This window comes from Grammomys surdaster, unplaced genomic scaffold, assembly GCF_004785775.1.
Source record: "Grammomys surdaster isolate TR1022 unplaced genomic scaffold, NIH_TR_1.0 358, whole genome shotgun sequence".
NCBI classification, from domain to species: Eukaryota; Metazoa; Chordata; class Mammalia; order Rodentia; family Muridae; genus Grammomys; species Grammomys surdaster.
In genome coordinates this window covers 487,871-510,668 of record NW_021604777.1, presented here as the reverse complement: position 1 = coordinate 510,668, position 22,798 = coordinate 487,871, and the positions used below count along the sequence as shown (strand labels likewise).

The 22,798-nt window shown below is 44.9% G+C and overlaps 2 protein-coding genes across 4 annotated transcripts in view; one reads left to right on the top strand and one right to left on the bottom strand.

The window, feature by feature from the left end:
• Positions 1-8,051, bottom strand: part of Top3b (DNA topoisomerase III beta) — a 25,203-nt gene extending 17,152 nt beyond the window's left edge. Inside the window, exons 1-2 of one of the 3 annotated variants that reach the window (XM_028779641.1) lie at positions 7,959-8,051; positions 1,231-1,314 (exon numbers count right to left, since the gene is read on the bottom strand). The gene's annotated coding sequence lies outside the window, so the exon portion shown is untranslated. Of the gene's footprint in view, positions 1-1,230; positions 1,315-7,890 lie in introns of all 3 variants that reach the window. The other 2 variants (XM_028779642.1, XM_028779643.1) reach the window with 2 other exon arrangements.
• A 1,674-nt stretch (positions 8,052-9,725) lies between these two features.
• Vpreb1 (V-set pre-B cell surrogate light chain 1) lies at positions 9,726-10,208 on the top strand. Its single transcript, XM_028779672.1, has 2 exons — positions 9,726-9,771; positions 9,859-10,208. Exons 1-2 carry the CDS (start codon positions 9,726-9,728, stop codon positions 10,206-10,208), a joined length of 396 nt encoding a protein of 131 aa, XP_028635505.1.
• The last annotated feature ends 12,590 nt before the right edge of the window (positions 10,209-22,798 follow it).

Genomic DNA, 22,798 nt, shown 5'->3' with positions numbered 1-22,798 from the left:
TGTGAGCTCACACAGATGCAACAGGACTGATGAGCACGTGAGCTCACACAGATGCAACAGGACTGATGAGCATGTGAGCTCCTCACAGATGCAACAGGACTGATGAGCATGTGAGCACACAGATGCAACAGGACTGATGAGCATGTGAGCTCACACAGATGCAACAGGTCTGATGAGCATGTGAGCTCACACAGATGCAACAGGACTGATGAGCATGTGAGCTCACAGATGCAACAGGACTGATGAGCATGTGAGCTCACACAGATACAACAGGACTGATGAGCATGTGAGCTCACAGAGACTGTGGCAACATGTACAAGGTTTACACAGGTTTCAGCCAGATGAGGTCCCAGCACTGAGAGAAGGACATAGACAGGGGCTCCTACACCTAAGTAATCTGCAAGTGATATCTACTTGCAAAGGAAAAATTAGTTTTCTACAACAGACTCTCAATGTGTATATTAACTATACCTCGGGGCATGCACCATGCCCAGGAGTAGTTGGCCAAAATCAATCAAGAATATCTTTGTAGTCTTTTTGTCTCATTTTGTTATGTTTGGGCATTTTTTGTTTTATTGATATTTTGCTTATTTACTTTTTCATTTGTATGGTTTTGTGTACATGTGTGCATGTTTTGCTTTTTTTTTTTTTTAAGAGACCAAAAAGGAACACAAAGTTGGGTGGGGTAGAGATGTAGAGAGGAATTGAGGGAGGGGAAACATGATCAAAATATATGAAAAAAACATTTCTTTTCCATTAAAAATGTTAAAAAAAACCAAACAAGCAAAAGAATCAAAACCTAAAACAAAACAAACAAACAAAAAAACCCTATTTGGGCAACTGGAATGTAGAGCTAAGAGAATCAACAGTTTAAGGTCTACTAGGGAACTCAGGGCCAGCCTGGACTACTTGAGACTCTATCTCAAAGTAGTCACACATACCCCCTCTGAAAGAAATAAAGAAAGGAAGGAAGGAAGGAAGGAAGGAAGGAAAGAAGGAAGGAAGGAAGGAAGGAAGAGTGAGTCCATTTGGAGCCTTTGCCTATGCTTCCTGTTTTACCACCCTGAAAAATACTGTTTGGAGAACCCCTCTTCTTTTTGGCGCTGGATAGAGAAGCCAAGCTTGTGCACAAACACTGTGTACTGCCAGGCCTTTCTCCCATACTCATAGCCCTTGGCCAGGCATCTGTCTTAACTAACCCACATTACACTGTGCCATGGCCAGTTATACCTTGGTAGAGGACATGCAAACTTCATATCTGGATCACTGTTGGTCCCTGCTGTAGCTTTCTGGGCAGAATATATCACTTGAAACCTGATGGAAGATGAGGAAAAGATAATAATAAGCACAAAAACTCTACCAAAACTACACCAACCAAAATAAAACAGAAAAAAAAGATGTATTTTTCTTTATAATAATTTTGTTTTATACACACACACACACACACACACACACACACACCCCACATGGATGTTTTCCCTGAACGTTTGTATGTAAAGGCCTGAAGAGGTGATGAAATGGAGTTACAGACTTATCAGCTACCACATGGGTGATACATACTGAACCTGGGCCCATCTCTCCGTTCCTTTTCTTTGTTGTGCTGGGGGTTGAACTCAAGGCTCCATGCATGCCAGGCAAGTGCCTATCACCAACCATACCTCGTCTCACTTTCTTTTTAATCCATAGATATTACTGTTTTGGAATAATCCTCCTGTCTCTGTCTCCCAAAGTGCCAGAATTATACTCCTGGGCCACCATGCCTAGCCGCATTAATATTATAAATACACAATCACATATATTTAAAAACCCAGAGACTTTTGTTCAGTCGAGGGCAACTTCCTGGGGCAAAGTTGATGTGGGACATCTGCTTCCTAATGAGATAACTAGTGAGTGAAGAGCTTGCTGTGTAGGCACGGACACAACTCTTGATTCTTAGGACCAATATGAAAAGCAAGATGTGGTAGCACGGGCTTAGAATTCTAGCACTGAGAAAGTGGAGAGAGGTTGATTAGCATGCTCACTGGCTAGCTAATCTAGCAGAAATGGTAAGCTTTAGGTTTACTGACTCTTGCCTCAAAAAATAAGGTGGAGAGCAAAAAAAGAAACTTCTGACCTCTGGCCTCCAAGGACAGCATAACTGCAAACATATAAAAATGTCTCTTTTTACTGTTTATTTATAGCTGCACATCTATATTTTACTCATAATTGGGGACAACTGGATTGTTTTCTTATGTTTAGAAATTGTTTAAGAAAGTTAGAATTTTGCTGGAGAGATGGCTCGGCAGTTAAGAGTGTGTAGTATTCTTGCAGAGGACTGGAGTTTGGTTCCCAGCGCCCATATGTGGCAGCTCACAACTACTTGTAACTCCAGTTCCAGGAGCTGATGCCTTTTTCTAGTCTCCATGGGTACTATACAACCCCTACTTGTAGATACATAATTAAAGATATTATCTTAAAAGTATTATTTAGTAATATGAAAGGCTGCCTGACAACATTCATTAAGAAAATGAAGAACTAAAGCAAGTGTATACTTAGTAGCAAAGACCCTAAGTCTAAGAACATAGCTTAAGTCAGTGTGGGACAGCTGAACTGGACCCATATGTTAAAGTGTGGTTCCCTGCCAAAATACAAATATGGTCAACAATAATTTTATTGAGCAACCACTACACACTTGGTCTAGTTCTGGGTTCAGCTAAGATGGTACAAAGCAACACTAATTCATGTCTTCTTACAGTTCATACTACAGTGCTGTGTTTCCATAGGGAGAATAAGGTACAGTCCTACTGGATAAGATGGCATCTTGGAGAAGTGTACAGGCAGAAGGGATGAGGAAAGGTGAGGGCAGGAGAGACAGCTGGACACTTGGAGGGGCAATAAAGTCGGTGGTGTGGGGTGCGGAAGCAGGGAGACAGTGAAGGATTGCCCTGGAGTATAACAACCTGACCTTGAATATTAAAGAGGCCCTCTAGCTGGCACACAGGTGACTGGACCCTAAAGAGACAGGAGCTAGGCAAGACTGGAGAAAACACAATAACCTCTGGTTTTTGGCTCAGGCAACTGAAGGAAGAGATTCCTGCTAGTTAATGGAAACCTGAAAGAGAAGCAGGTCAAGTCAGAATTCAGGAGCAGTTCATACGTGGTGGAGGCAGCAGCCGTAGTACATGGAAGGAATGTGTCGAGGAGCCAAGGAGGTGAAGAGGAGGCATTTGAGTGTGGCAGGAGGAGAGGCCTGAAACCTAGATAAAAGGAACAGTGACCTACTACAGTGTCAAATGCAGGCTGGGGGTAACAGCAAGAGCTGACCATGGGTTCAAAAGACTGGAGTTAACCTCCATGACCTGGATGGGAACCATTTGTCCAGTGTCAAAATCAAAGTCTGAGTGGACAAACTCTAGAAAACCACAGGATGCTTTTCCTTTTTGTTTTAGATGGATGGTATACTGTTGTGATAACTGCCCCAGTAGAACAGAAGACGAAGGAATTGGGAACTACTCAAGTGACAGCAGAGTGGCTAAACGGTTGAGAGGCAGCTGGCCAGCCTAGGGCATGAAGAAGAGGCTGGGGAAGGTATCCAGGCAGTCTGGGGGCTCAGACAGGAAGCAAAGGAGGTGGCACCTCTAGGTGAAAGAGGGCAGAGATTGAGAGGCATGACTAAGATAGCAGCCCTAGTTCTAGGGAGGGTAAGGAGAAGGTAAGTTCTGTAGGCTCTAATGGTAAAAAGCTTGTTGCTAATGTAGGAATGGAGTCAGAGGGAGTGACTCTTGGAAAGGTGATGGCAATGAACACTGATCTGAGGAGTGGAAGTGTTCTGAGAAGAAGGAACAGAAACAAATGGTAAGTGCTAGCGAGACTGTTCATATGGACAGTGAGCCCTATGAGGCAGACAGGACAGTGATGGAAGGACCAGATGAGATAGCTGTGGAAATCTCATCAGCATTATCATTCAAAGTAAAGATCAGACCAACCTAGTAGTCAGCAGGGAACTGGTTATTTGAATGAATGACATGTGAGCACATCAGAACACTCACAGATTACCAAGATCAGTTGTACAGGAAACCCTATGCAATTAACCCAAATACACAGTGATCAAACATGTCTGTGTACACATGCTTGTTTACTGTGATGGTTTGTATATGGTTGGCCCAGGGAGTGGGACTATTAGGAGGTGTGGCCTTGTTGGAGTAGGCGTGTCACTGTGGGTGTGGGCTTTAATACCCTCATCCTAGCTGCCTGGAAGTCAATCTTCTCCTAGCAGCCTTCAGATGAAGTTGTAGAACTCTCAGCTCCAAATGTACCATGCCTGGCTAGACGATGTCATGCACCCACCTTGATGATAATGGACTGAAACTCTGAACTTGTAAGCCAGCCCCAATTAAATGTTGTCCTTATAAGAGTTGCCTTGGTCATGGAGTCTGTTCCCAGTAGTAAAACCCTAACTAATACATTTACAAAAGTAGATGCACTTGCACACAACTCAGAAGTGGCTCCCTGGAGAGGGTGGAAGGTTCTGGGGTGCAGGTGGTTCTAGTTTGTTACAATCCCTTCTGAATATTTAAGACTTTGGTGCCATGGATGTATCAAAAAATATTTAAGAATTTGGTGCCATGGATGACTGATCAAAAAGGACAAAGACATTGACTTTAGAATCCTAAGAGAGACTCTAAAGTGCTCTTCAAAGATCACTGTTTAGAAACACTGGAGATGTCAATGAAAATTCCTTCACTAGAAGGGTTTCTGTTACTCCTTATCATGTATGGAGGTGAGCCTGGGCTGTTACAGTCCTTGATGTAGGGGTATAAAGGAATAAAAATTGCTCCAAATAAAATGTTTTCCCTAAATATATAATCTCACACAAGAAAAGAGCCAAGCATCTTCAAAAATTACACTGGTTCTGACTTCCTGACCTACCTCCTCCTGAGAACCATATTTGGCACCGGAGGTCTGTCTATCCACAGCTTATCTAGGTTTTTTTGCTGTATCTTTTGGTACCTAGTGTGCAATGCTGTTTGCTGGAGCAATGAAAACAAATGATTGGGAACAGTCATGGCCTCTAATATCCATTCTGGGGAAGTTTTGGTTCTATCACAGATAGAGGAGTCAGAGGCCAAAAAGGGAAACTGGAAACAGATTGTTCTATGAAGGCTTTTGAAGTTCTTGTCTCTTCCAAAGAAAGTACCAGGTATTGGACAGTCCTGCCAGTGTGTTGAGATGGGGACACTGTCATCATAATGTTCTATAATGGGAACGTGGGCCACACTAGACCTGGAGTGGCAGGACATGGACTTGAACCTGAACCTGTTTGCTCTAGAACCTACCTGTGCTTTAAATTTTTACTTTAATCATTAATTAAAACAAGATTTTAAACAAGATTTTATCCTGTTGCCTCTAAGACTGTCTCTGCTATATTGCCCTGTAGTGTTTACTACTAACTCTTACCAGGTTCTCATCTTACAGCTCCTGGAACAGAAGCTAGCTATGTGAGAGCAGGGACTTTTTTTTTTTTTTTGCTCACTGTAATGGGAAGTTGCAGATGGTAAGCAAACACAGTTGAATGAATGTCTGAATACATGACAGCAGTTTTACCTGTAAAGCTAACAATATGCTTATAGATCCTTAAAACCAAAGCAAAGCAAAGCAAACCAAAAACTTACTTCACGTTGGGTGTGTAGGAGGCAAGAGGTAGATCTCTTAGCATGAGTTTCAAGCCAGCCTGGTCTATACAGTGAGTTCCAGGACAGCCAGTGCTACACAGTGAGAGCACATCACATAAAAACAGCAGCAGCAGTAGCAACAGCACCGACACCTGACTTTCTACGGCACTGCCAGCAAACACTTCTATTTCTAGGCATTCTTTTTCTATAGTTTCAAAGTTTTGGGAATTTTGTATCTCTTCTACAACCTAAGATTCAAAATCACGGAGTGATTAACAAGTCCCTTCAGACACAGACACTCTGCCTAGACAGGATTATGTCATTTACCCAGGAAAAGGAATATACCTGGGTAGCAATGCAAAGGTGTGTGACAGACACGTCTCTCTTTCAGATGCTTGTCCACTTGTCAGGCAAGGCAGTGTTGTCCACCTTGAATATGCATTTATCTTTAGGAGCTTTGACTCAAAACAAATAAGTAGTTCTAACACTCAGCACAAGGGCCTTTGTAACGTTCTATTACTGTTTCAAAGGAAGAAAAAAATGATTTCTAATGCCAGGTATGCTGACATACACCTATAATTTCATCTTTCACGAGGCTGGATGAGGCAGGAGAAGCTTGAGTTTTAGGCTATATTCAGTTACATCTCAATAAGCTGTTTAAAACATTTTTTTTTTCTTCCTTTAAGGGTACAACTAGGCAATCCAGGGCCTTGGAAGGAATACGTCCCTTCCTAGACCAGACCCTACTTTTTAAAAAGATTTCTGGAGATGTAACTGTGATTAATGTCAAGATTTCCCTATTCTCTATTAAGGCACATCTTCCATTTCAAAGTGAAAATCAATGAGAAAACCTGGAAGTGATGGCTTACAAGCATCACCTACACCCCACACTCACACTTTGTGACTCAGAAACATCACTATTCACTTACACTTTTGCTGTGTGTGTGTGTGTGTGTGTGTACTGGGCTTTGTGTAGCCAAGGCTGTCAGTTACCTACATAGCCACTATGGCCTCGAACACTTGATCATCCTATCTTCAACTCCTGAGTGCTGGGAATTCAGGAGTATACCAAAATGTCTAGCCAAAACTTTTATATATGATCACTTAAATATACAGACTCCTTAATATAAACCTACATGATACACCAAGTTTGGTCTTTTCTGCCAAGGCTCTGACACTACAATTTGTCCTATTTTGGAGTTAGGTAGGTAAGCAAGGGGTATTTAGGGGTGGGCTGCAAAGAGAATATCAAGACAACCTGCTTATACTTTGCCAAATCTCACCAATCACTGTATCCTTTGGAAAGCATTGTAAATATGAAGATTTCCTTTTGTATTTTGCAGTAGTGGATTTAACTTGATGAGTCCCAAAAGGGGTCAGTAAAGCAGGGAAAATCTAAGTATTTAATACTTCAGTGACTTTTAAGCATCTACAGACTCAGGAAAACAAGCCTATCTCTTAACTCCTCTGTATCTAGTATGCTGCAGCTTTCTCTACCACCATTGCTATAAAATAGGCGTTAAATTTAAATTAAACAGACAACTATTTTGTGTGTGGATATGTATGGGCATGCACTTGTTGCAGGTCACAGGTCAGAGGACAACTTGTGGGAGTCAGCTCTCTCCTTTTACAATGTGGTTCCCGGGATCGAAACCATGGTGGTAAGGGCGCTGAGCCATCTCATCAGCCTAGTTTTAAAAGCCAGAGTAAATTGTAGTGCATAACAATTCAGACTAGTGACAAGGGACCTTGGCGAACGGTGAAAATATCCCCCCTTCTCCGGCTATCCTGTTCCCAAAGGCCAGAGTGCCAAATAGGTTAAGAGAGATCATCCGTTCTTCCCTTTCACCTATGCATAAGTAGCTGGCCCCTCGGTTCTAGTTCATTGGTTTAATCAAGTTTTCTCCCAATCTGCGGAGATCAAGTCAGAGCACAGCTGCTGGAGTCTCCAGACAGAGCAGGCTCCGGGAGGCAGCGAGTGGAACCTTCGGCTAAGAACGCGGACCGCGGGCCTGAGCCTCTGTGGGCAGCACAGCTTTCTGAGCCGGTTTTCCTACCCTCAATTAGGGGGAAACGTCTCACCTGGGGGCCGCGGGGAGCTCGGTGAAGAAGCGACAGCTGCCCACTAAACGCGGCCCCACAGCCGCCCAGAGGCCCCACAGCGAGGGCAGAACAGCGAAAAAGCCGCGCCAGGCAAGGACCCTCCCCCACGCCCCCGCCCGGGTCGGAGCTCTGCTACCATTCCGGAAATGCCCGAGGAAAGCCTTCGTCTTCCTTTTCTTGAGCAGCCAGCAACCCACTGCTCACCCGCTGTGCCGCTGCACCTCTCGCTACGGCCGTGCTTTCCCGGTGGACACTCATGAACCCACTTCCGGCTCGGTCCGCTTGTGGCGTCCCCTCATCTGCTCTCCGATGTCGACACTTAAGGTGTCTGCAAGTTCCGAGGCTGTTGAGTTCCGGGTGCCTTGCTCTCTGCGTTCTGTTCCGTGCAGCAGGCATTCTCCAAGTCTCCACTGTGTCTCTTCTTCCCGCAGCCTGGAGTGAGTCTCCCAGAAACCATCCAGAGAAGACAATAATGACGACTGTCAGTATGATTATGAAAACTAACGAAAACATGCAATTAGTGATTAAAGTAAAAATTTAAAGTTTGTTTTTATTCTGTGCGCATTGGTGTTTTGCTTACATATGTATATCTGTGTGAGGGTGTCGAATTCCCTGGAACTGGCCATAGTTGTGAGCTGCCATATGGGTGCTGGGAATTGAACCCAGGTCCTCTGGAAGAGTAGCTAATGCCCTTAACCACTGAGCCATCTCTCCAGCCCAATAATTAAAATAATTTAAACATTTAAGATAGCAGGCTTCTTTCTGTGTTAGGAACATCTGTGAGCTGGAATGGTGGCTCTTACCAGGAATCAAGCAATCAGGAGGCTGAGGCAGAGAATTGGAGGCCATTCAGGGCTACATAGTGAATTACATTCCATCTTGGGACTATAGGCTATACAAAACAAAACACCATTTAAAATTTTGTAGACCATGCTATTTGTGTTAATGTATCTGGAAGATAATATATATATAGAGAGAGCATTAGAATAATTAAAGTTATAAAATAGTTTTCATGACTTTATTAGCATACTGTTTTTAATAGCTTGGTGTGGTGGCTCACACCTTTGGGAGGCAGAGAAAAGCAAATTTCACTGAGTTCAAGGACAGCCTCATCTGCATAGTGAGTTCCAGAATAGCCAGCCAGAGCAACATAGTGAGAACTTGTCTTAAAAAATTTCTTTCTTATCTGTTTATTTTCAAATTCTCATTTTGTGGCCAAGGACATCCTGGAACTCACTGTGGACCCAGGCTGGCCTCAAACTTCTGGTTTTAAACTATCCTTTTGTTACCAAGACTGGCTCTGATACCCCCAATAAGCTAGAGTTGGGCACACATCCTCAAATCATCAAAGAGACAAATAAGAACCTGTAAGGTGGCTCAGCAGCCAAAGACAGTGGCTGCTCAGCTGGCCATGTGCACACAAAATAAATGAAAATAAAAATGTAATTAAAAGAGATAAGTAATACTAAACAGCAGAGAAAGGAAATTTATTCAGTGTGCTCACATATGGTAGAAGAACATCTAAAGAGGCCCAGTGACTGCTCCCACACATATTTGGGGTCTGATATGAGGCTTAGGCTTAAGGAGAGAACTCTGGTCCCATTCACCAGGCATTTAAACGTGAACCACAAATCTGCGCCCGTGGGGCTGAGCCTTTCAGGGGGGAGTTGAGGTCACTCTCCCTCAGGGAGATGAGCCCACCCCCTAGCTCCTGGGTTCTGGCCCATGACTTGTAACAGGTGCTTCCTCCCAGAATGCTTCCCTGGGTCAAACTCAGAGCCACAAAGGCTTCCATTAGACCGTTCTGGTAAGTGACATTGCAGAGCCCAGAAAGCCTGGGAGGGTGGTGAGCAGGAACTAGGGGTGCATGACCCTTTGAGGTTTCTCCTCAAAGCCGGGAGGAGTGCTCCCCTGCTGGTCAGGGCCTGGGAGCAGTGGCTCTCAGGGGCAGGGTGCTGCAGGTCTGGAACCATGGCCTGGATGTCTGTCCTGCTCGTGCTGCTGGCCCACCTCACAGGTAAGGGAACTCTTGGGGCCCAGAGCCTCCTTGGCCCTCCTCTTGCCTTGCTCTGCCCAAGTGATGGACATGCTTCTATCTTCTCAGGTTGTGGCCCTCAGCCCATGCTGCACCAGCCACCATCAGCCTCTTCCTCCCTTGGAACCACCATCCGCCTCACCTGTACCCTGAGCAGCAATGATAACATTGGCATTTACAGCATTTACTGGTACCAGCAGAGGCCGGGCCACCCTCCCAGGTTCCTGCTGAGATACTTCTCACACTCAGACAAGCACCAGGGTTCCAATATCCCACCTCGCTTCTCCGGATCCAAAGATACGGCCAGGAACCTGGGGTATCTGAGCATCTCTGAACTGCAGCCTGAGGACGAGGCTGTGTATTACTGTGCCGTGGGGCTCCGGAGCCAGGAAAAAGAGAAGAGGATGGAGAGGGAGTGAGAAGGAGAAAAGTAGCATACAGATTCAGAATCTTAGGCTCTGAAGACATTCAGACCCTGAACCAAAGATGGAGTTTGCTTTGCTAGGCTAGTCTGTATGGGAAAGAGGGGTAGAACATGGGGCTTTGCAGAGCCAAGAAGATGGAGCCATCCAGCTTTTCCTTGTATTGCAGTGTTGCTATGAGCCCCATGGGAGGCTGGATTGTAGAATTAAAGCCGTTTTAACTGAGTTTGGCTTGGCTGGTTTGTGATCTCAGAAGCAGTTTAAGAACTGGCTAGGTCAAAGGTACCCGGAACCTGACTAGTCACACTCAGTTTGTCCACATACCCATCTCTTAGGCAGAGCATTTGCCTGAGCACTATTGTTATGATCATGGGGCAAATGGATGATAAAAACATCTTGGAGGGGGACTTTCTTGCAGGGACAGGGTGTCCTGTTGTCATCTCCACAGTCGCAGAGTAAAGGAGCCCAGAAAACGTCATCACTGGGCCTCTACTTTGGGGAGAGCAGGTTCCCCTCATTGTTACTAGTGATGCTTTGAGATGAACAGACCTTTGTCATGGGGCTGCCTGTGCATTGTGGGTGTGGCCTCTGCTACCAGATGCAGTACACAGCACATGTTCGTCAACATAAAGAACACACACACACACGTATATATATTTCTTAGATATACATATCCAAGAAATAATTATTTTTTAAAGTATTTTATGCCGGACAGTGGTGGCGCACGCCTTTAATCCCAGCACTTGGGAGGCAGAGGCAGGCAGATTTCTGAGGGCTACAAAGAGAAACCCTGTCTCGAAAAATCAACCCCCCCCCCCCAAAAAAAAGGAGAAGACCAGGCTGGCCTCGAACTCAGAAATCCATGTATGTCTGCTTCCCAAGTGCTGGGATTAAAGGTATGCACCACCACCACCCGGCTCTCTTTCTCTCTTAATCTCTTACTCTCTTGCCTCTAGCTTCCCTTTGTCCCTGGCCCCTCACCCCTTCCCTTCCCCATCTCTCCACATGGTCATGGCCTGCCTCCACTTCTCTTCCCTCTCCCTCTGCCATCTTCTATTTCTCTCCCCCAACCTTTGCCCTCTGCCCTGAATAGCTCCCCACCCCCCCCCAGGAATCGTTTGGTCTGGTGTTGTCTGTTCTAAGCATACGGTGTAATGGGTTTCATTTTGGCATTTTTATTCATTTGTGTCATTGTACTGTAAGGGTCCATGATTCACTAAAGAATGACATCCCAGATTCAAATAATATGTAAATGTAAGACTTTAGGTCTCTCTCGGTTTGAATTTAAGATTGAAAGAGCCGGGTGGTTACTAGTAACCTTTAATACCAGCACTTGGGAGGCAGAGGCAGGCGATCTATGAGTTTGAGGCTGGCCTGGTGCTGGTCTGAGTCATATGAAGTCAGGCAGTTATTCCATCTACCCCAATGGAGGCCAGGAAGGTCAGCTGCACCAGGAACAGTCTCTTATTAACCTGAAAAGTCATTTCTGGGAGGGGGGTGAATCAAGAGCCGGAATCAAGGGAGTGGGGTCCCGCACAAGAGGGGTGTTCTGGGCTTGGAACAGGGATAGGACAAAGGACATTATCTAGCCAGTGCCAGTTTTCGAGGGCAGTTTAGTTAAGGTCTCTTTTTACGATTTTGTTTATTTTCTCTACTTGTCCTGAGCTCTGAGGACAGTATGAACAATGGAGCTTCCAATCAGTCCCCAATATCTCTGCCAATCCCTGACTTACCTTAGAAACAAAAGCAAGACCTGTTACCTGATTCAATTACCTTGAAATCTTGGGAAGATTTATCTATATTTTTTTGGCCTAACTTTTAAAAAATTTGTCTCTCAATATACTCTAGGCTGTCCCCTGTAGGTATTTTTCCTGTTTACTCTAAGCCTCATCAGCCTTTGCTTGCTGGCATACCTTATACTGTTTGACTCTCTGACCCAAAACCCGAAGTCCATTATATAGCTTAGATCTCTTAACTGCTTGGATGTACTAATTTTTTAGGAGTCTATCTGCCTAGTAAGTCTTGTTTGCTTTCTGGGGAGTAGAGTTTTCCCTTCTCATACGCACCATTGCCCTTTTTCTCTAGGTAACAGTTGCAGGGTGGCTAGCAATCTGAGTCCTTTTCTTCTTCTGTGTGTTTTAAGTGAGGCTGTCTCTTAATCTAGTCCCAATCCCCAGTGTGTGTCTCTTGAAGGCCCATAACCGGGACAAGCTCCTGCATAGCCATGTCTCAGGCCACTTGAACTGTCTGGTTATTGCCTTGGGCCACTGAGTCTCCTCCCTTCTGGTGTCCTGTGTATCAAATACTCACAGTTGCTGGCTTTATCAAGGCATCCAAGAGATCTAAGATTTCTTCTGATGTGAACAGTCCTCTTTTTTGGTATATAGCCTTGTGGACATGGGCTGTGGCAAAGGCATACCTATTGTCTGTGTAGATGTTAATTTTTCTTGCCAGCTTCAAGTTCCAAGGCTGCTTTTTGCACCAAGGAGCCCAGGGGGTGGGGAGTAGAAGTTGAGCCCAGATGACATTTGCGCCATCCTCTGCGGCAGCAGCACCAGCTTGTCTCTGGCCAGCATGGAGAAAACTCCTGTCTGTAAAGCAGGTTGCCTCGGCTCCCAGCTGGGGTCAGCAGAAGTCTTTTTCTCTACCCGTGGGTTCTCCTTTTGGGCCAGTTAGTTGCAGCCTGTTGGGCAGGAAGTGTATCTGGACCCCATCCTGGGAAGTAAGTCTCGACCCAACAGAGGGTAGGGACAGTCTGGGATGACCAGAAATGAATGGGATACCCAGCCCATCTCTTGGTCCACCATTTTTCAGGTAGTCCATGAATTTTCACTCAGAGCTAATATCTTCGTCATTTGTAGAGAACTGTGGCCTGCAGTGTACCGACACATCTGTCATACTGCTTCCACTACCCACAAATTCCCTCCCAGAATTCATAATCTGACCCTATCCCAGGGTCACAAACTGCCCTCTGTGGGTTCCCGCTCTGCCCAGTTCCTGCTCCTGCCACGAGCACAGAAACCAGGCTACACAGACAGTCGCCCCTGCCATGGGTGCAGACACTTCACAAACACAAAAACAAAGAACAGACAGTACACACACCTGCTCGAGCGTGTGGACCTCCGATCCCTGGAGCCGTGGGGTCTGAGAGAGCAAATCATCTTGGTGGAACCTCCAAATGTTGGACTGTAAGATCCAAAACCAGGGGACACACTCCCACAAAACTCACGGACAGGACTCGCTGCAATCAACATGGTTTGGTTTAATGAAACTAGTGCACTAGGACTCTCTCGCATGCAGGCAAGTTTCCTGGAATGTATCTAAGCTCTGGGCCCTCCTTACCCGTGGGTGGGTTCCCTTCCCTGTGGTCTGAGGAATGTTAATCAGCCTCTCCCTCCTCTGAATGTTAATCTAGCAAGTGTCCTCTGAGTAAGGAATGTGCCCCTCCTGGGATGTGTCCTAGGACAGTGGGATTCTTTTCAAACTGAGACCCGAAAATCCTACTTTTAGACCCAAAAGTCTTACAATATAAAGCACATCAGGGAATTCAGGGTAGGTGACCTCTATGTTAATCTGTTGGGTCCATCTCTAAGGTCATTCATTGCCAGGGTGTGGGGGCTGGAAACTTGCTGGGGAGGTCTGGAAACCGTTACTGAGTTAAGTAGCTGAGGAAATCTGGAAACTGTTGCTGACCCATTGTCCTTGCCTCAGGTTAAAAGGTTGGGACATTCCATTACCTAGGTGTGAAGGCTGGAGCCTGGGTTTTTTTTTCTGTTAGAAATGGACTTGCCAAGAAGCCATCATGGAAGAAGGAGAATGTGCAGGAGGGAGGAGAGCTGCCATGGGCTAAGGGCCCGGAGAACATGGCCCAGAGGGCTGCTCAGTTGGGTTGAGAGCAGCCCAGATGGAACATAGCAAATAGTATATGATAACTTGGGTTTATTGATAGGAAGTAATTCTAGCATCTTAGCAGGTAGACAACTGCCTAAATATTGTGCTACATAAAACATTGAAAAAATATAAAGGCTGTGTGTGTCTTTCATCCAGGAACATAAATGGTCTAAGGCAGGGAAGAAGCCCCACAGTGGGATTTTTAATATATAATACTATATATGTTGCTATCAGGCCCCAACTCAGTGACATTACATTTAGACGACCAAGGCAACCTTACATCGTTGCCAAGGCAACCGCCATACACTCCCAGAATCCACCTGGCTACCTCACCTATACCTGGGAAAAGGCTACATCACCGCCCATATAAACAGGCAGAACTCCCTGACCTTGTTCTCTTTTCTGTCTGCCATTTTCTCCCATTTCTCTCTCCACCTTTGCCCTCTGCCCTGAGTAACCGCCCCACCCTCTTGGAACCGTTTGGTCTGGCGTGGTCTGTTCTAAGCTGCGTGCCGATGTCTAACAATATATATATTCTACTACACAGGCTACGGAGTAATCATAGGTTTATTCTAATATGTTTTAATACAATACAATACAATACAATACAATACAATACAATACAACACAACACAACACAACACAACACAACACAATACAATACAATACAATAAGGTAAAAAAAAAATCCCAAGTGGGAATAAGACAAAAACAACCAAACAAAAGAAGAGCCAAAGAAAAAGCATAAGGCATAAGAAAGACATGTAGATCCAGAGACATCTTGGGACACTAAGGAATACCATAAAAACTCAAACAAGAAGCCATATATATATATATATATATATATATATCTATAAATAACGAAAAGTAAAGAATAATCCTCCAAAGATTCTGTTGAGTTTGCTTTGTGTTGTCATCTAAGTGTGATTTGTTTCCCCAGTGAGACTCCTTTGCAGAAAATGATATTTTCATTTGCAGGTGGCTATCAATTGAGATAGCTTCTGGGTTAGGAATGGTGTCTACTTTCCTTTCAGCTCTAGGGCTCCATTTGGTGTAGACCCACATAGGCTCTTTGCATGCTGCCACAGTCTCTGAGCTCCTATATACACCAGCCCTGCTGTGCCTAGAAGACCTTGATTCCTTCCAGCTCCTCTGGCTCTTTCACTCTTTTTGTCTCCTCCTCTGTAGAGTTCTCAGCCCTGAGGGGAGGGATTTGGTGGAGACATTCCTTCTAGGGCTGGGTGTTCCAAGGTTTCTCACTCTGCGTGCTGGCTGTGGGTCTGTGCATTTGTTCTTATCTGCTGCAGGAGGAGGCTTCCCTGATGATGGTTGGACAAGGTACTGATCTATGAGCCATGCTTATCTTTCTCCTCTCTCTGAAGTATTGCTTGAGGTATCCAGTACTTTCTGTAAGTCTGATTTGATGGACATGATTTTGTTTTGCCTGTTTATATTATGGAAAGTTTTTCTTTCTCCTTCAACTACGGTCTGTAGTTTTGCTGGGTATATTCATCTAAATTGGCATCTTTGATCTTTTAGAATTTGAAGTATGTTGTTCTAGGCCCCTCTGGCTTTTAAAATTTCCACTGTGGCATCATCTGTAATCCTAATAGGTGTATAGGTGTTCCTTTATGTGTGATTTGTGCTTTCTCTCTTGCATCTTTCAGTGCCCTCTTTATTCCACATATTCCAGCATTCTAACTGTAATATATTGTGGAGAGTGTTTGATGGCTATTCTTGGTTGTCAATTTGACTACATCTGGAATTAACTACAAACCCAAGCAGCTAGGTACACCTGTGAGAGAATTTTTTTTTTTTGATAGAATCATCTGAAGTGGAAAGATCAACCTGAAATCTGGTCACCTGAGGACAGAAGACCTAAAGCTAGGGCACACCTGGGTCTATATAAATGACATGGAAAAAGAAAGCCTTTGCTTTTCCACTGTACCTTCATTCTCCCTAGCAAGTTCATCTATCCTGCTATAAGGCATTCCTTCACTGTATTAGAGCCCACTTCTTCAGGATTCTGACATATGCTGAAGAACAACTGAGACATCCAGCTGGTGGAATGAGTAACTGTTAGATTCTGGAAACAATGATTGCTGGACTAGCAGGACCCCTGCCTATACACCACTCTAATAAAGTTTCTTGATATATAAATTCATCTTGTCAGTGCCATTCTTTTAGAGGACCCTGACTATATGTTTCATTTCTGGTTCTGTCATTTTGGTGTTCTAGGTGTTTCTTGTATCTGTATGTGTGTGTTTCCCCTTAATCTGGGGAGATTTTCTTCCTTAATCCTGTTGAAGATTTGATCTATGGAATTGACTTTGTATTCTCCTTCATCCTTCATGTGGCCTGTTTTGTTTTGTTTTGTTTTTTTGAGACAGGGTTTCTCTGTGTAGCCCTGGCTGTCCTGGAACTCACTCTGTAGACCAGGCTGGCCTCGAACTCAGAAATCCGCCTGTCTCTGCCTCCCAAGTGCTGGGATTAAAGGCTTGCGCCACCACCGCCCGGCTCACTATCTCTTTTTATTTAATTAAGCTTTTGAATCTTGGGTTATTCTCATCATTTGATTCACCTCTGTATTTGTGTTTTCTTGGCCATAACTTAAAGGTGCTTTTTTGCTATCCTGCTTAAGTTCTTTGAGAGTTTAAGAAAAGAAAGTCATTTTTAAACTCCTCGGATTCTTTGTTCAAGTTTATGATTGTTCTGTGTGCTAAGGTTTATCTAAGTAATCCTCATTGAGAACATTTCTATAGTACTAGAAGGTGGGTGTGGAGAGGGAGGGAACATATTGTCTTGGTTTTTCATATTGTTTGTATTTTTGCGATATGACCTGGGCATGTGGACTTCTTTTCTTAGACCAATACAGATTCTAGCCTGCTTCAGGCTGGGCCAGTGCAGGAACTGCTGTGTGTGCAGAGCCAGGCTTGGGAGTGGAGATAGTGCAGCATGCTTCATTTCAGAAGAGTCATTAGAGAAAGCCAGTAGGTGAGCTGTGCCTCCTGAACATTTCTAAGCAGTTATGTTCTAAATCAGAGAGAGTATTACTGGAAGCAAGGTAGTGTCCAGTGATCAGCTGGCTTAGGATTCTTTTGTTGTACATGGATGGGAATTGTAGTCAGGCAAGGAAAGCCTTTTTTTGGGGGGGGGGAACAGGGTTTCTCTGTGTAGCCCTGGCTGTCCTGGAACTCACTCTGTAGACCAGGCTGGCCTCGAACTCAGAAATCCTCCTGCCTCTGCCTCCCAAGTGCTGGGATTAAAGGCGTGCGCCACCACCACCCAGCAAGGAAAGCTTTTTAAATGCTGGTCTCTAGTAACTTTCATCTCTCTCAGATGTAGTAGCACCGAATGGTAGAAATAGGTAGCCCTTATAAATGTTGTCATTCCAGGTAGCCACATGTATCCGAACCTTTGGTCCTAGCAGTTTTACAGCACTGTGAAGATCTAAGATATGAGAATCCTTGGTTTCACAAGTCTATCATCCTTGTGCTGATATTGGGACCTTGCCCCTGTAAGCATCACATCCCCTGTGTATTAGGACTCTTGGCCTCACATTATGATATTCACGTAGTCCTCTGGTATCGCTCCACTAAACCATTCCTTAGGTGAACGCCCCAAATCACCTAACCACTTTCCAGTAAACTCCAACTTTTTTGGCATGTGCATACATTTTTGTATACATGTTAATATGTGTGTGTATGTACTTGTGTTGGGTGTATAAAGGTTAGAAGTTGATTGCTGAAGCAGGATCTTTCACTTTAACCTAGACCTTACCAATGGTCTAGCTAGCCAGCTTGCTCCAGAGGTCCTTACTTCCTACCTTCAGAGTGTTGGAGTATAGATGGGCTTTATATGATTCTGGGGATGCAAACTATGGACTTGTCCCCTGTATGTCAGCCACTTTAGCCACTGAGCCATCTCCTGAGCCCCTAGACACCACCTTTAAAGGTATTACCATCTTCAGACTGTCACTGTCACACTAGGGACAATGGCCTTTTGGAAGGCAAACTATATCCCTGGCATAGTGAGTAGGTGTCAGGGAGAGGTTTTTGCTTTCTTCTCCATGCTCACATGTGACACTTATGTCACTCTAGTGGTTTCTGACATAGAAGGTTTAAAGAGCTCCAATTGTAGAAGGGCAAAGGCAGGGATAGAGGCCTGACCTCCAGTACTTGAAGGGGACCTTGTAATGGCTCCAGTCCCCCTGTCGTTGTCCAGTGAGGCATGAGGGCCATACCCATCCCGATGTCTTTTTCCTGGAGAGGGGATACTTTTGACATCAACCCCTCTGCAGTCAGGCTTGTCCCTCAGGGAACCCAGAGAGATATTTTTAACTTTTATTTATATTCCCTTGCAGTGCTTAGCCTCGCAGTCTAAGTAAGAATTCAGATCGCCAGTCAGAGGGAGTTCTTCTATACTTAGAGAAGGGAGGAGATGTCAGGGGCAGCCCTGCTTACACACTGAAGGCCTAAAATCAGCCATAGGCCTAAAATCAGCAATAGGCCTGTCATACATGTATACTAAAACCAAGTCTTGGGTCTCAGTGGAAAAACATTGAAACAGATGGCTATAAGCTAATATAAACAGGCAGCTTTTGTGGAAATTTACCAGCCTGAGTAGTCATAGACCTTGTAAATAGGTAGCCTTGGTAGACAATACCAACTTAGTTAAGGACAAGTGAGTCATAGGCAGAGTCATAGAGACCTGTCCCCCGAACCTTCACCCAGCCGATACCCGGTTCTGAAAGATATCTGTATTCCCCCTGAACACCCACACTCCAGTGTCATCCCCTTCCCCACATCCTGCCTTTCTGTGTTTATAATCCCTGTGTGAATGAATTACGATTTGAGAAAAAATAAATAAATTATTTAAAAAAAAATAAAGAGCTCCAATTGGTGTTTAGTACTAATCTTATTTAGCACATGCAACACAAATGTCTCCTTGAAGGGTTCTCCTTTCAGTATTGTGCTGTTGGTTCTATGGAGGACAAGCCCAGGCTTGACATTTTCAGATGCCATGGGTTTTGGTATATTTCTTTCAGGTAATGTTGGCAGGGCAGGAGAGGTGGGCAGAGTTGGTCATATATAAGTATTCACTCCACTAACCCTATGCCCAGGTCACTGTGAGCCCTATGGATCTGTACCCATAGTTCTAGCTAGCCTCTGCTGGGAGCAGAGGTATTAGTGACTAGATTTGTCTTCTATCTGGAACTTGAACTTGGTCTTTCTGGGACTCTATCTACTGAGAGAGTCTGGACTACCCCTAACATGTTGTGTCCCATGCTTCCTGATCCCCATTAGTATCATGCCCTCTTGTCTGGACTCAACTCTGCGAATCTTGAAGCCCCTGTGAATGCCATCATGTGCTGGGTTCAGTGTACCAGGGAAACTAGTGAATGTGAGCATGTCCCTGCTTTCTCCACATTTCCAGTCTAACATGTATAGCTAACTGTGGAGCCCTGGGAGTTGGGAGCAGCATTGTATGGGGGCATAGATTATTTTCTAAAAGATTTTCTTTGGCTTTCCTTACATTTTCTAAGATAATGATTTGTAAAAGGCTTATCATGTTTGGATTTAGGGCCCCCTCAGGACTCCTTCCCAGCTTGGGCAGAAAGTGTACCAGTATTAAGCCCTGCATTTCAATGTGTCCATCTGTGAGAGATTGTAATGAGCACTTGATGGATATCAGATGACATAGCTGATTTATTAGTAACATTCTCTAGAGAAACAAAATTGTGTGTATGTATGTGTGTTTTCAGGAATTGATGCCCATAGCTTTGTAGCAGAATAGAGCCAGTGTGTCTGATATTTACTCCTGAGTGATGCCCACTTGGGCCCTGGAGTAATCTCTTATAACTAGTCAGTGATCATTATCTAAGATTTATGGGAATTTCAGACCCTTAGTATGACTTCAGTCATAAGACATTTCTGGAAAACCTGAAATTCTTACAATGGTTGTGTTTGCTTAGGTAATTGTTTCCTATGACAACTCCCAGATCAGATAGGAGGTTTTGGTATGTGGGAATTGACTTACTAAAAGGCCTTGTGTGTAACAATCAATAGAATTTTGTTCACAAGGTGGTTTCTTCAGTTCATTAGCTCTGATGCCCTGCTGCTAGCAAAAGCCTGTAATACACCCTGCAGTGTCTTTTTGTTTTTCCACTTGACTGGACTGGTGTAACTCAGACATGGACAGCCTGAGGACGGCAAGCTCAGAATCTGCAGGGGCTGTCAGGATGGAATTGCTGTTAAGTTCAAAGCCATTAGCCTGCAAAAGTTCTTATTGTTCAGGGGAACTCAATCTTTGCATGTACTTCAGTAAGCTAGATGAAGCCATCCGTATCATAAAAGATAATACATATTATTTGAAGTCCATGATTTAAATATTAATCTCACCAAATTATCCACAAAATGGGTAAGGTTGGACCAAGTCCCTGGGGTCTTGGGGACCAGCCACGTAGACGCAGAGACATCCTCATTATGCTGGCCTCTCTGCTTCCAGTGGTTGCTTCATTATCATTTCATGTTCAGTGAAACCTGGAGATCTGTGGGCTCCCTCCAAAATCACAGAAGCCACTTTAGAGGGTCTTAGGAGCCATGGAACAGGTCAAGCACTCTGAAAGCTAAGATGCTTTTAGAACATCAATAAGTTTGAGCTGGAAAAAGCAGTTCTGAGGCAGTTCTAAAGTCAGTCTGTATAGGTGGATACACAGTGGCCATAGACAGCCTCCCTGGATGGGCAGGAGCCAGAGGAGAGGGGTATTTTTTGGTATTAAAGCAGGGCAGAAGTATCTGGATAGGAGACAGCCTTCTACACAAAGACAGATGAATCAATATTGTGGGGAATGATTAGCTCATGTGTGGACGCAGGCGTGGGTTCTTGAATCTTGTTGGGCTGTTGTGATTTCCATGGCTCCAAAGAGACTGGGGTGTGGGAGTCTTGACTGAGTTTACTCCATGCATGGCACTGGGTGGGCACTACAGGGCCCCACCCAGTGTGGGAGAGTTCTCACTCAGTCTGGTAGTTCAATGGGGCACAGAGCTCTTGAATTGAGGATCTCTGGGCCAGGAGGTGGTTGGGGACCAACTGGTCTTAAGCCCTTGGGCTCTCAGATGTCATTGAGAGGCTGTGGAAGGACCGAGACTGGGGGCATGTGGACATGTGACCAGCCAGCCCACAGCCAAGAGAAAGGAGTGGGGGTGGAGGGAGAAGGAAGAGGCCCTGGCAGCGCCCCGAGGGAGAGACTCGGTTACTGTACTTAGTGCTTAGCAGACTCAGCGGCAAGCAGGCTAGCTTGCTTGAAGATGCAGGTCCCTGTGACTGGAATGCAGAGAGATCCTCCATGCGGGAAGTTAGGCACGATGGCTGCATTAAAGGCCTTCTCCATGTTTTCCCATAGCAGGCCCCAAAGACATGAGAAAGTCCATGGTTTCAAAAGGGTTTATTTTCATGGTGGATGGTAAATGGATCTGGATTGTGGCCCCCCCGAAACTCAGGGCAGACCTGAGTTAAATAGGGAGGGAAAAGGGGGAAGGGTCTGGGGAAGAATGCTTAATTGGCTCCACCCTCTAGCCTTCAGGTATCTCATTAGTATGTAAATTCCTCTAGGGCCTGAAGCTTGTAGTCATGCCCTCTACCTGTGCACTTTGGGAGGGGCTGCAATGGCCTATGTGACTAAACAGTGTAGGTCAAATGGAGATCTTAGACCTTGTGTTAGGAGCTTGGATTTTGGGAGCACGGTGGAATGGATACCTGTCCCTTGTAGGATCTGCGGGCTACTTCCAGCCAACGCTCTACCAAAAACCCAACAAAGTATCTTCAGTGTTGAGCAAGGGGGTGGTCTGATGGCTACATCTGGATTAACTGCAGGAAGCTGTGGTCTGTGGCTGCTTCTTGCCCCGAGCCTATGGTAGGATCAGGGCTCAAAGAACAGTTGGGATGCTATAAATTTAGGGTAAGTCTGGAGATCTGGCACTTCTTCAAGGGGAATCATGGGTTCTAGGTCCTGGGACGTGGGGTTGTTGGGGTAGAGTAACTTAGTCAGTGTCCCTTGGATCCTTCTCCAATCTCCAAAATATAAGGAGTTCCAAGTAGGCAGAGAGGCCCTGTACTTCGAGTGAGGAAAGGCCAGATGGCATTAGAGGCCCCCTGTGCCTTACACGTCTTTAAGGGAACTCATACTCTATAGCCTGCTACTTTGTCTTTGTCCTGATGGACCATAAGCACTCCAAGATATAATGGTTGTCCCTTATAGTTCCAGTCAGTGTCTGTGGGTCACAGAGATCCAAGTACAATCTCATTAGTTGATGGAGTCTGACTTCACTGTGACCCCCATGATCTTCATGGGACTTTGTGGGGTCTTGCTAGATGTCTGTCTGTACCAGCCTTTCACAATATGGCTGGATGGATGAAAGGCAAGTCTTGGGTGGCCAAGTGAATGTTTCCACAGCTGGAGGAGCTCATCGGCTTTGGAGGAAGATTGTACAGAGAAGTTCTGAAGTTCTTCCAGGCCATAAGAAGCCTATAGGTCATGGAAAACTGTGATGAGGATAGACTTTGCATGTTTTGATCACACTGAAAAACAAATAAGATGGTGGATAAATAAGTTTTATTTCATAAGGCATAAGGTATATCCAAAGAGGATGTAATATGCACTTACCCAATTTCTATTCACTTTCTTTGTTTTATGTT